Source organism: Alligator sinensis, unplaced genomic scaffold, assembly GCF_000455745.1.
Source record: "Alligator sinensis unplaced genomic scaffold, ASM45574v1 scaffold978_1, whole genome shotgun sequence".
NCBI lineage: Eukaryota > Metazoa > Chordata > Crocodylia > Alligatoridae > Alligator > Alligator sinensis.
This window is the reverse complement of record NW_005842220.1, coordinates 1,650,260-1,662,941: the sequence shown is the minus strand read 5'-3', so window position 1 is coordinate 1,662,941 and position 12,682 is coordinate 1,650,260. Positions and strand designations below refer to the sequence as shown.

At 39.1% G+C, this 12,682-nt stretch overlaps 2 protein-coding genes across 6 annotated transcripts in view; both read left to right on the top strand.

Moving 5' to 3' along the window:
* Positions 1–9,171, top strand: part of CCDC126 (coiled-coil domain containing 126) — a 27,814-nt gene extending 18,643 nt beyond the window's left edge. For 4 of the 5 annotated variants that reach the window (XM_025208115.1, XM_014521510.2, XM_006027042.3 and 1 more), the window contains 3 exons: positions 300–435; positions 1,035–1,435; positions 7,504–9,171. In XM_025208115.1, coding sequence (XP_025063900.1) covers positions 1,198–1,435; positions 7,504–7,688 — 423 coding nt within the window. In that variant the 5' untranslated portion in view covers positions 300–435; positions 1,035–1,197 and the 3' untranslated portion in view covers positions 7,689–9,171. The remainder of the gene's footprint in view (positions 1–299; positions 436–1,034; positions 1,436–7,503) is intronic. The other variant, XM_025208116.1, reaches the window with a different exon arrangement.
* Positions 9,172–12,122: 2,951 nt separating this feature from the next.
* The window catches only part of FAM221A (family with sequence similarity 221 member A), a 15,945-nt gene continuing 15,385 nt past the window's right edge, over positions 12,123–12,682 (top strand). The window contains exon 1 of the mRNA XM_025208123.1: positions 12,123–12,145. The gene's annotated coding sequence lies outside the window, so the exon portion shown is untranslated. The remainder of the gene's footprint in view (positions 12,146–12,682) is intronic.

Sequence of the window (12,682 nt, the reverse complement as noted above, 5' to 3'; positions counted from 1 at the left end):
TATATATATATATATATATATAAGTACACCTAGAACAGCTTTACGAGACTGGGTGGAAGCAGGGTTAAGTCAGAGCAGTTGTGTTACATTTTCATTGCTATGGGCTGGTGCACCCCCACCTGTTTATAGCAGCTCCCCTCCCCTTTTGAAGCCACTCCAAGTGTACACATGCCGTGCCCTTAGCATGATATTTTGGGAATTTCACATAGTGCTTAAATGTTAGATACCTCCATCTGAAAATGTTGGTTTTAACAACATGAAGGACTGTCTCATCTGAATAAACTTCCTTTGTAATGCAGAACTCCATGAAGATGTCTGGCTGTTACTACTCTAAGCTATCAAAAACTGGATATTTGTTGTTTAATTATTGAAGCAGTCCTATTCAGTTCCTACCTGAGACCCTAATCCTATGATGGATCAAAATTGGTTGCTATGGTAAGAATTAAAAGACAAACTATTTATTGCCAAAAAAACTATAAAACCAGGGTCAACCTAATTGTTTTAGTAAGATCTTGATAAGTGTGCTTGCTGTTGTATAAAGGTAGATAAGACATTTGCCCAAGATGTGTTTTTAAATTTCTGTTTCATATTTCATCCACTAAAAGTGAGTAGACCTATGACTGAGAAGAATAAACTGACATGCATTTTCAAGATCCTGTTTTTGTGTGCATGTGTCTGTTATAAACCACAATGTGAGAATATTGCATATAGACTGAATAGTTTTAAAGGGAAGAGTTTTTACAGGTTCTTATTAGATAATACTGGCTACTAACTTTAAAATGTGTTTATTTAGTACCAACTCTAATTACAATAATTTGAAAACTGAATCTGATTGGTAAAGGCACTAAAGCTGTTGTGAGGTAAAAATGCTAAAATATAAGAAAGGCAGTAGTGATAGGAAAACTTCTTCAGTAACATGAATCTAAAAAAAGATTTTAGATTATCCAGGAATAACAGACTTGGAAACTGATTTTTGCTCTTGTTTTCAACACCATAGCATTTGGAATAATCATGTAATATTTTAAACCTTTCAGGGATCAAGATTGTCTATAATATGGAGAGAATGTGTTCAAGACGGTCCATCTAGAAGATTTGTTACTTTGTGAAGGTCTTGCTTTTGACTAATATGTAAATGTGACAACTTCAAGTTCAGTTACTTGTCTTGAAATTGAGACACGTCTGTTGCCTTCATCGGAAATGTTTTTATCATTTTCAAGAAAAAACATGTCCCAAAAACTGAGTTTATTGTTGCTGGTGTTTGGATTCATTTGGGGATTAATGTTGCTACGCTATACTTTTCAGCATCCAAGGCATCAAAGCAGTGCTGAGTTACGTGAACTGATACTAGACTTAAGTAAAAGATATGTCAAAGCACTGGCGGAGGAAAATAAGAACACAATGAATGGTGGTAATGGCGCCTCAATGGCAGGATATGGTAAGATTAAATACAAATATAGTTATGCAGTCCCGTTTTCTTTTATACTATTTTTATGAAGTCATGGTAAACTTTAAATCTTTTTCTTATTGTCAAATAGCACATGCAACTCTGAGAGAGAATCCTTTAGTTATTGACTAACTTTTTTGCTTGTTTGATAAAGCTTAAAATAAAAATGAGAGCAAATTATAATTTTCATAGATTTCATAGACATTAGGGCTGGACGGGACCTTGTGAGATCATCAGGTCCAGCCCCCTGCCCAAGGGTCAAGAAGTCAGCTAGGGTCAAAGGATCCCTAAATTTAGCAGGATTTTGCTCAATTATAATTTTATAATTACTTGCACATTTGTTCATATATCTGTATTATTGATGGTTAGAAATTTGACAGTCTGCATCAACATTAGACTGTTTCTCCAGTAACTCTAAAGTGATAGAGCTGTAAGATGTTCTCTGAAGAAACATGAAGGCATACATAAAAAACATAGGGACTAAATGTAAAATTTAAGCACTCTGCTAATTGTCATGTGCTGTCACTATGTTGCATTATGAGCTTTTTCAGCTTTAATAATCCACTTTATCAAATAACAAATTTACCATTTGAAGATGCATCCCAATTCCTTAAAATGCATAAAGATAGATATTTATCTTCCATCAACAGTGCTCCCTTAACACTAGTCAGTATCCACAGAAGTCTTGTTCTGTTCTTCTCTTCCTCTGTCTCTGACAGTTCCTTTTACTTTCCAGTTGATGTTAAACTTTTGTTTCTTCATCTCTGTATGTAACCTGCTTAATAATTCACCCCTTTGCTTTCCCCAGAACTTTGCATAACACAAAGCTCAGTGTCTTCTACTCATCTCTGTTTTTAGATTTCAAATTATTTGTACGTTTTTATTGCTTCTATTTTGCTACTAACAGCAGAAAAGAAAATGTAAAAAGTAAAAAGGAATTGTTAATGTAATTAGTGTTGTAAACATAATCAAGTATTTAGCAGTATCTTCTGATGGCAAGGAGAACAGTGCATGTCAATTCTTAAACTTAATTGTGTTCGCATTCTGATATTCCCATTGGATTTAACTGTTAGCTTTGATACCAGGGAGCCCATATTCCCTTGTACTAAATTACTAGAGCCTATTCTTGTCATCTAGAATATAAGAAGGCTCTGTATAAGTACTTACTAAGGTTATTTTGTTGTAAGAATGAACATGTCCCACCTTAAACTTTGCAGTACCAGCTTCATGATTCTTTGGGAGTACTAATCTACAATTTGGAAAATGCAATCTAGTAAAATTTCTCAAATTTCTCCAGTACTTCATCCAGACTTAAATGTTTGATACCTAGATCTCAGAAACTGTCTGCATTCCATTCTTCTATAAGAAAAATTCTACTAAGTTTTCTATAAGAACATAGGTATTCAAAACTTAAACAGGAATTAGTTTTTAAATTAATTGGAAACTAGAATTCTAGTTACAGGACTTGTTATTGTAGTTACTGCTCCTCTTTAGAGGACATGTCATTGAATGGTAATTTGTTTCTCTTTCTCTCAGTGTTTGAGCACTATTTTAGGACCCTCACAGCTGTAATCTTATAATTTATCCTAAAAAAGTAAAAGCTATATAGGTAAAGGAGATCTGTCTCCTTTTGTGACATACAAAGGAATTTGTTTAAAGTTTGGTTTAAGAGAATAACAGAAACTTTAAATACTGTATTTACTTGAATAAAAGACAAGGTCCACCCCCTACCATCAGCAATGGAGTGGGGTAAGGGGACGAAGCCTAGTCCTGGATTTGAGTAGTGGACCAGGGCAGGCGGTGACTGAACTTCAGCTTTGGCTGCAGGCCAGAATGTCTCATTTGGTGAGGGAAGGGGCACGTGGCATGGGGGAAACAGCAAGGTGTTTGTACTCTGTACCTGTGTCTGTCTTCTCCCCACTGCAACTTACCTCTCTCTTCCCTCCCTAAATTTCATTACCCCTGGCTCTGGCTCTAGTCCCTCCAGTTCCAACCTGGTCCGGCCAGGAGCTTCCATTGCTTTTCTCTGGCTGGGGTGGGCCAGGGCTGCAGCTGCTGCTGACTCTCCTGGAGATGCGGAGTTGCAGCATAATGTTAATAGGGGCGAGGAGGAACAGGTGGTAGGGGAGCAGGCTGTAGCGGGTAGTGGGAGGCTGCCTGAGGGGAGCAAGAGTGGAGGAGCAGTCATGGAGGGGGCAACTAGAGGCATAGGGAGACAAGGGGCAGGGATCTGATCCCTTACCTCCCTACTGCTGTCGTGGGGAGAACAGCAGTATGAGGGATGAATTTAGGACAGCCTTCCACTAATTAGATTCTATACATGGGAAATTTATAATAAATACATAATTTTTCATGTATAGAATCCAATTATTGGAGGGATAATCTTAAATTCAGACTTGTCTTGGATTCTGATATATATGGTAATTTTATAAAGTTATTAGCAAAACTAAGAATTAAACACTTTATAAAGCTGGATAGGTCTTAAATAGCAATAGGTTTGTGTTCTGACATCAGTGGGATCCTCTTCCCTTCTGCTTTTTCTTGGTATATGAATGGACTTCAGAATTGTTTTTCCCCTGCAGAATAAATTAAGCCTAAATCCTACCATTCAGAAACCTGAATAGAAAGTATTTTTTTCTACTTTTTAAGTACCATATTTACTTGAATATAAGATGACCCCCCCAACAATTAGATTCTATATATCAAATTTATAAAGTTTCCATATAATTTTCCAGGGATAGAATCTAATTATTTGGGGTTTACCTTTAATTTATTCCTTTTCCTATTGCTAAAGTAGGGAAAATAAATCTGGGGGTCAGATAGTCCCTTTTTCCCTGCTCCTACCTTCTTACTATCATATCCTGCTCTCCCTGAGCACGTGCAAGTGAGGGGCAAGTTTGAAAATATCGACCTTGAAGTATAATTTACCATACAGGCAAACTATTACAGGAGCCTTAGTTCATCAAGAATAAATACTTTTTCCCTGTTTTGAAACTGCTGCAAGTTCTAGCAAAAGTATTCCATAAACATACTTTTAAAATGGCACTTTTGCACCTTTTTTTATTAAGGAAGTTTTTTTGTGTTCCAAACCAAATCAGCCAAATCAATTCCAAATCTGTGAGTCATTCAAGAACCATATCTGGCCCTACTACTGGCAAACATCCTCCACCCCTACCTGAGGCTTCAGATGTCTCAAAATCATTTGGTAGGCATCCTTTGGCAGGCCCAAACTTTGGGGTTTGGGCGCCCCCAGGTTTTGCTTGCCCTCAGCCGTATGACTTCAGGCATGAATGCCACGTACCCCCAGAGGCTGGATTGCCCACAGGGGACACCCCCACTTTGGACTACAGGATCGCCCGCAGGGGTGACACGTGCTCCCCCTAAGGTGGCACCAGTCACCCATTGGGGGGGGCCCAGCTTGCTCAGCAACGGACCCAGAAGTGGACCGGAAGTACTTCTGATCCACTTCTGGGTTTGCTGCCAAGCACACGGGGGGGGTCCCCCGCGCTCCTGTGCGATGCGCCATCCGCCCCACCATTGCAGCATTCATGAGCCGCAGCTGGTACCTCAAAGTATGTAGAAAAAACATTTAAAGCTCTGTCTATGGCCGAATCACTGATTCTCCGAATCAGCATTGAATCTTCAGATTTGGATTCGGTTGAATTGAATTGGGACAGTGATCCAAATCAATGAGTCGACTCTCTGTCCCTGATTCAGACTGAATCTGAATCGAATATGGCCTGTTTAGCACACCCCTAGTAATAACTTATCCTTGTGGTTGCTTCCCATTAAAAATGTTCTCATCAGTCTATTTCTACATATGGACCGTGTTTTTTATAGTCATGCTTGGTATTGGCTGCATTTAATCAGTTTCATAGCTGGTTTCTGTTACTGAGTACATGCTGCTTTTGGCAATAGTTTAATGATAGACAATGCATTTAATGAGGTTTCATAGAATCATAGAAGTAGAGTCGGAAGGGACCTTGTAGATCTTCAAGTCTGACCCCCTGCCTGGGCAGGAGGAAAACTGGGCTCAAGTGACCCCAGCCAGGTAGGCATCGAGCCGCTTCTTAAAGACCCTCCAGGGTAGGAGCCAGCACCACTTCCCTTGGAAGTTGGTTCCAGATCCTAGCCGCCCTAACTCTGAAGTAGTTCCTATGGATGTCTAATCTAAACCTACTCTCCAACAACTTGTGGCCATTATTCCTTGTTATCCCGGGGGGCGCTAGGGGAAACAAGGTCTCCCCCAAACCCTTCTGGTCCCCCCTAGTGAGTTTATAGACAGTCACCAAGTCCCCCCTCAGTCTTCTTTTGTGATGAATAATGAATGCACATGGCAACAAAAGATAACCCCAGAGTTAGCAAGGTTTTTTGTATACACATAAGTATTATGTACATCTTTTTGGCCCTACTTGAGATGCACCTGTGGATGCATGATAAGGTCCGGTTAGCCCTGCCGACCATGACCTCACATTGTCGGCCCATGTTCATCTTGGAGTCAATGACGACTCCAAGATCCCTTTCTGCCTCCGTGCTCTCAAGAAGGGAGTTTCCCATCTTATAAGAGTGCTGCTGGTTACTACTGCCCAAGTGCAGCACCCTGCACTTGTCCATATTGAAATGCATTCTGTTTTTGTTAGCCCACGCTTGCAATCTGTCCAGGTCTTTCTGCAGTCTTTCCCTCCCTACTAGCGTGCCCACCTCACCCAAAATTTTGGTATCATCAGCAAATTTGAACAGGTTGCTTTTCACCCCGTCGTCCAAATCGCTGATAAAGAAATTGAACAGTGCGGGCCCAAGGACTGAGCCCTGGGGGACTCCGCTGCCCACTTCCCCCCAGGTCGAATATGACCTGTCCACCACCACCCTCTGAGTATGACCCTTCAGCCAATCAGCAAGCCATCTGACCGTGTAGGCATCGATGCCACAGTCCCCTAGTTTTTTAATGAGGATGGGGTGGGAGACGGTGTCAAAGGCCTTGCTGAAGTCCAGAAAGACTATATCCACGGCGACACCTGCATCCAATGCTTTTGTGACCTGATCGTAAAAGGCAATCAGGTTGGTCTGACATGGCCTGCCCCTAATGAAACCGTGCTGGTTGCCCTTGAGCATCATCCCCGATGCCGGCCCGTCACAGATGTGCTCCTTAATGATCTTCTCAAAGAGTTTCCCCAGGATTTCCTTGCATGCAGTTATAAAATGAGGGGTTTTTTTTGCCCATCCTGATTTGGTGAAGTAGAGACTTCATCTTGATTCAAGTAAATACAGTATTATGCAGTGTTTTAAACAATAAAGCTTTAACTTGTCACTGATACAGCAAGTTCTGTACTTTCAGAATAACTTCTAAATGCCTGCATAAGAACATGATTAAGAGCTATCTTATCTAGAATAAAAAATACAAATGTTCTATAATTCTGTCTGCTGACAGACTGTTACAGAGGTTAGATGCTTTTGTGGGTTGAAGTCTGAAATGTTACCTTTGATCAGTTATTTGTAACTGCTAACCAGGGCAGGGGTAAAAGGGAGGGCAGAAGGCTAATATTGTTATGATCTTGCATTCCAAGATCTGTTGCATCAGTTCTCAATTTGCTTTTAGGGTGGTATTTTCTAGTGTTTAATTAAAAATCAACTATGTGAGTTAAACATTCTAGATATTCATATTTTATATTGAAGCTTTTTTTTGTATCTTCCCCAGAAGTCCAGCAGGAAAGGGTAGCAGTTTTCTTAAGATGTGACTTAGATATCCAATTTATCATTTCTTATACAGTTACTCCTTGCTTAACGTCGTAGTTACATTCTTGAAAAATGTGACTTTAAGCAAAACGATGTTAAGTGAATCCAACTGTGTCACAGTAGTTACCTGCTAGCAGATGGCGGCCAAGCAGTGTTATAACCAAACAGTGCGTGACTTTAAACTAGTATGTTCTCTAATAGATCAGTGATGTAATAACGAAACAACATTAACCGGGACCACGTTAGGTGAGGAGTACCTGTATTTCTTATGAATTTATATGATTAACATTCCATCCTTCTATGTTTTATTCTTTTGTCTCTTTCAGCTGATCTCAAAAGAACAATTGCTGTGCTCTTGGATGACATCTTGCAACGTTTGGTGAAACTGGAAAACAAAGTTGACTACATTGTTGTGAATGGCTCAGCAACCAATACTACCAATGGAACCAGTGGTAATCTGGTGCCAGTAACTTCAAGTAAACGTGTAAATGCAGCAAGTAATGTGAGATAGCAGCACACAGTGATACTGTTTTGCTGCTAATTACATAGATTCCATTCAAGAAAAGCTTTTTATCTTCGGATAGGGAAAAGCAATAGTTAACTCTAAAAGATCTGTATGCTGTTCTACTCTAGAATGTGTTGGATTCACAGTAGTCATCATTTATGTAGATAAGGTTCTTAAAGCATAACTTTGCTTTTGATGGTTTTTTCAAAGCATTGTTGTACAATATCTTCTTTAAAGATATTCTGGTGAAATGATTGTAGTAAGCCAAGTAGGTGGTGATATAAATGTCTGAAGTTAAACTACGGTGAAAACAAAAATATAGATTGATTTCTAAAATATATTTATTTAAATATGATTTTAACATATCTTTTGTATAGATGGACAATACTGTAGCTTTTCTGTGATCCGCTTTAAACAGAGGTAATGGAGGATAATGTATTGTTAAACTGATGTTAGAAAATGTGTATACTTACAGTCCAGTATTTTGTTACTTACCCACTAATTGATGTTATGTTGATGATGGCATTGGCTAATATTTTAAATTGAAACCCAAAGAATGTCTTTATTTGCACTATATGTCAAAATAGCTAGAGAGAATTTACTGTATATTTAAAAATAGTTATAATATTGAAAATCATAGGTAGTTACACTGTCCGGGTGTATCCTCATGCCAGAAATAGGGCAGTTTCTATGATCAAAAAAGCATAGATCTATAATATCCTATATAGTTATTTCTTACAGATATATTTAAGTCTATGTATTTTGTAACTACAGATAAAAAGGTTATTTAAGTTATCAAAGTCAATTTTCAGGTGTGTAAATATTTATTTTTATTCATGGCTTATTTTGTTTTATTTTTAAAAAATATTGTAGTGTTTTGCAGTGCGTATAACACCATCTCTCTAAGATAACTTGTAAAAGTGGGGAGAGAGAATTGAATTAAAATTAAGGAAGGCCTCTTGACATACAAGAGATATATGTAGTAAAGATTTTTATGTTCCTATGTACAGGTTTTTGTTTTGATGCACATATTTGGGAACTAAGGTAATATTGCCTTATATCCAAGTTAGCCTTAGAAAAGAGAGTTTCAGTGAGAGTGCTGTATTTCAAAATGTGTCATCTGAGTCATAAAACTAAGATAAAAGTGCTGCTCTGCCTGTGTGGGGTTTTGTTTTTGTTGTTTTTTTAACTATGCAGAATGCATTTTTAGGATTATGTTGCTTAAAATACTCAATGTAGTAGTTTTTAATATTTGATTTAAAAAAAAAAAAAAAAAAAAACCCTGAGGAAAAACAGGTGCTGGATGATATACTGCCCTAAGTTCTCTTCTATTTCTCCTCGCTGATAGTCTGAGCTGGTATAAAGGAACATGTATCTAAATAAAACTTCAGTTAGCATCCGACTGATCTTTATTTTGTCTGACATACAGAGTATAAATATGTACTTCTTTTTCAGGAAAGGAAGAAAATAAATTTTTATTTGTACCTTGCCTCCTCTTGTCATGTTCTTTACCCATGCTCTTTAGCTCTCTTGAGACCCCTAATTTGTAAATTGCAGAGGTCTACTACTCCATTCTGTAGTGTGCCTATAAGTTGTACCTATTAAGATTTCCATTTTTGCACAGGTGATTTCCTTATTTCCTTCCTTATTCCTGTAGCACCAAATGCATACTTGATGCTTACCTGATGGAAATTCAAGTTTTCCTTTCTCCCAGTGTTCATCAAAATCAATAAGGATCTTTAGTCTGATGTCTAAAATGTCCCTGAAATGTTAGGGTTAATAAGAGTTCATAATGTAGTGTTACAAAGGGAGAAATGCTATGAAGTGGAGCACTGGATTAGTCTTCCCTTGTCCATCTTCAGAATATCCCTATGTGTACATAAATCAGTTTTATAAAATTCACATTGTTAGCTACTGGTATTTCTTTCTTCAAAACACAAACAAAAAAACTCTAATAGGCCAGAATTGAGCCCACTTTTCTTCCCACTTGCTCTTTTTTTTTAATACCCATTTACTAGGGATCTTGTAGAAAGTGACAGAAATTAATATCAACAATTGTATTTGGTAGCTTATCTGAAGTTAACCCTACTTGGGCTCTAGGCTTATAGAGACTTGCAAGCTAAACCAGGTAAGAAAACCTTCAAGAAAAATCCAGCTGCTGCTGATTCTGTGTTAAGTGCCACTCTTTTCTCCAAGTATGATTCCCTGTATAGGGCTTTTTCACTCGAGCTGCTGGAAGAATCATGTTTTATAGAATTCTGAAGTGAAGGTCATTGTCAGTTTAAGACACTAAAAAGACCATGATTCATTTAAGAAATGTCTATATTGAATTCCAGTTTCTGTATTTGCATTTGGGATCTCAACATTCCTTCCTGAATTTGAATTGGATGTTGTCTTTATTTACTGTTCAACACTATGCAAAGGTAGACTGCATTTCAGCTGTAAAACAATTTTAGCACATAAAAGGCTCAATAACCATGCTTATGTGCAATCCTATCTACTTGTTAAGAGAGTTCCAAGTTTACAGGAGTGTGTATAAGGTGCCTTTGAAATAACATTTCTTGTCTAAATTACTGATAAAGGCAAAAAGGCTTCTGAGTGACTACAAATGTTGGGTTTTTTTGTAAAATGGGCAGACAAAGAGAAGTATAAGACCTATGAGGAAGCATGACTGAGAATATTTTAGAGAGTACATAAAACATGGGAAAATGCTTAAAAATTTCACATCTTCAGAACCTGATACTTGAAAGATGTGAATAAAGTTCTGATAATTCAGTTCTTAATGCTGAGTAAAGGCAATGGTATTCTTTTTTATATAAATGCTTTTCTAATTCATAAAATGAAATATTTGGATTGTATTAATGATGTAGAACAAGTTTTCAATTAGTGCATATTATCCTATTAGCACCACAACCACACACCTTTCTCTGAAAAAGGGCCTATTTTTTACACTAGGAGCTTTGCATACAGAAACAAAATCTGTCTAATCAACTAAGGGAAAGATTCACTTGACATAAGTCAATTTGCTAACAGTCATGTTGTTAACTACAATTGCCACAGTTACAAACTGTGACTTGGTCTTCTGTTAGTCAACAGAACAGTTCTATTGACTTTAAAGGACTGTGGGAATAAGGCATGAAAAACTGAACTGTTTGTGCTTGTAGTGTTTTTCTTTTACACAGTAAGCTCTTAGGGTTTTTCTGTTATTGTATATGGCCAAACATGAATCTGTGAATTGCCATACATACCTACCTGATCATGAGCATGGCTTTAGTTAGGAGTGGCAGTTACCAGAAAAGCTACAATCCTTACAGCCCATGTCAGTTTTGGAGTTTAAATATGGCTGGAAATTTAAAAGCTGGAAAAAAACAGTGATGACAACTACACACTATGCAGTCTTATCTACACACACAGCTTTCGTTGTGATGTTACAGTGTTACACCCTCCTTTTTTTTTGAAGGAGGCTTAAACCAGGACAGCCTTCCTGTACAGGAAGAGGAATAGGAACAACTCAACAAGGCTAGTTCACCTTTATAGTAATATAACTGTGCCCATGAGTGGATCTGGGAGTGCAAGTGGTATAGTACATCCTCATGTATAACAAGGTATCCTTTTCTCTAACTTAAGAGAAACTGGACATTTTACTAATAAGCTAGGGGCAAAGGGCTTTATTTTTTCAGTTTAAGATAAGAGCAAAATAAATAAATATGCCCTTGGAATGTGCATTCATTTGTTATATCATTTGTATAAAAATAATCAAGGTAAGTTACGTCGTTAGTGCTGCAGTCATTAGAATTAAATGGACATATTTTTCAGATTCATAAAACAAAATCTAGCTTCCTTGAGACTCTTGATAGCGTATCCACTGCTTGACTGACTGCTACTTACACACCTGAGTAAATGTTCACCTGTGTTAACACTGTCACACCTGAGTTAATGTTTTTAGCTAGAGTTAAAAACAGTCTGCAGGACAGTGAAATAGGAGATACATTAACAAGAACCATTAACAGAGAGCAAAATTACATAAGAAAGACTAGCTTGCTTGGCTGAACACCAAGACCTTTATAACCGAGAGAGGGTCATTAACACCTGTGGAAGGAAGAATTTAGAAGGAATCAGGTAGATTTGTACATGAAGTCAAACAACTCCCTCAGTGTTGCCTCAATGGAAATGCTGCTGCCACTGCTGGGCAGCTGATTTTTGACGTTGGGTGGAGCAGGAATCAACTGCACACCCACCCAACGCTAGAGCTTTTACTAGGGCAAGGCTCCTTCTGGTGGGGGCGTGCTTTCTTTTGAACCAACAGGTTATTCTGGCAAAACGCCTGGTGCAGGCATACTTAAAGCAGGCGGACATCATGCATTCTGCTGGCCTCCTGGTTTAGTTGGGGGTCCTTGCGACCAGCAGAGATGTGCCGGCAATATATCCAGCTGGTTTTTGCTTCTGCAGCCTTTTTTGTTGAGGTGGGAAAAAACTGTGCCAGCAGCAGGAGCGCTGCTTGGGGTACAAGCTGTGTCTGCTGTAGGGCTGCAGCAATGTGTGTGCGTGCAGCGCAGTGCAGGCCCGTGTGTGTGTGCGTGAGTGTGCAGCAGTCAGGACTCTGTGCGTGCGTGCAGCAGAGTCAGGGCTGTGTGTTTGTGCGTGCAGGACAGCCAGGGGTGCGTGTGTGTCAGTCACAGGGATGGCCCCTGGTGTGTGGGTGTCAGAGCAGTGTCCCCTGGAGGGTGTGTGTGGGGGGGGGGGTATGTTTGTGTGTATGTAGCACAGTCAGGGCCGTTTGTGTGTGAGCATTGACCCTGGAGAAGGGTGTGTGTGTGTGTGTGTCCCTGGAAGGGGTGTGTAGCACAGCGGCAGCCCCTGGCGGGGAGGGTGTGTGTGTGTGTGGAGATGTGTATGTATGTGCGAGTCGCAGGGACGGCCCCCGTGGGGTACGCGCGTGTTTGTGTCACAGCGATGGCCGCGCGGGGGGGAGGGGGGCGCGTGTCGCAGCAACCGTGCCG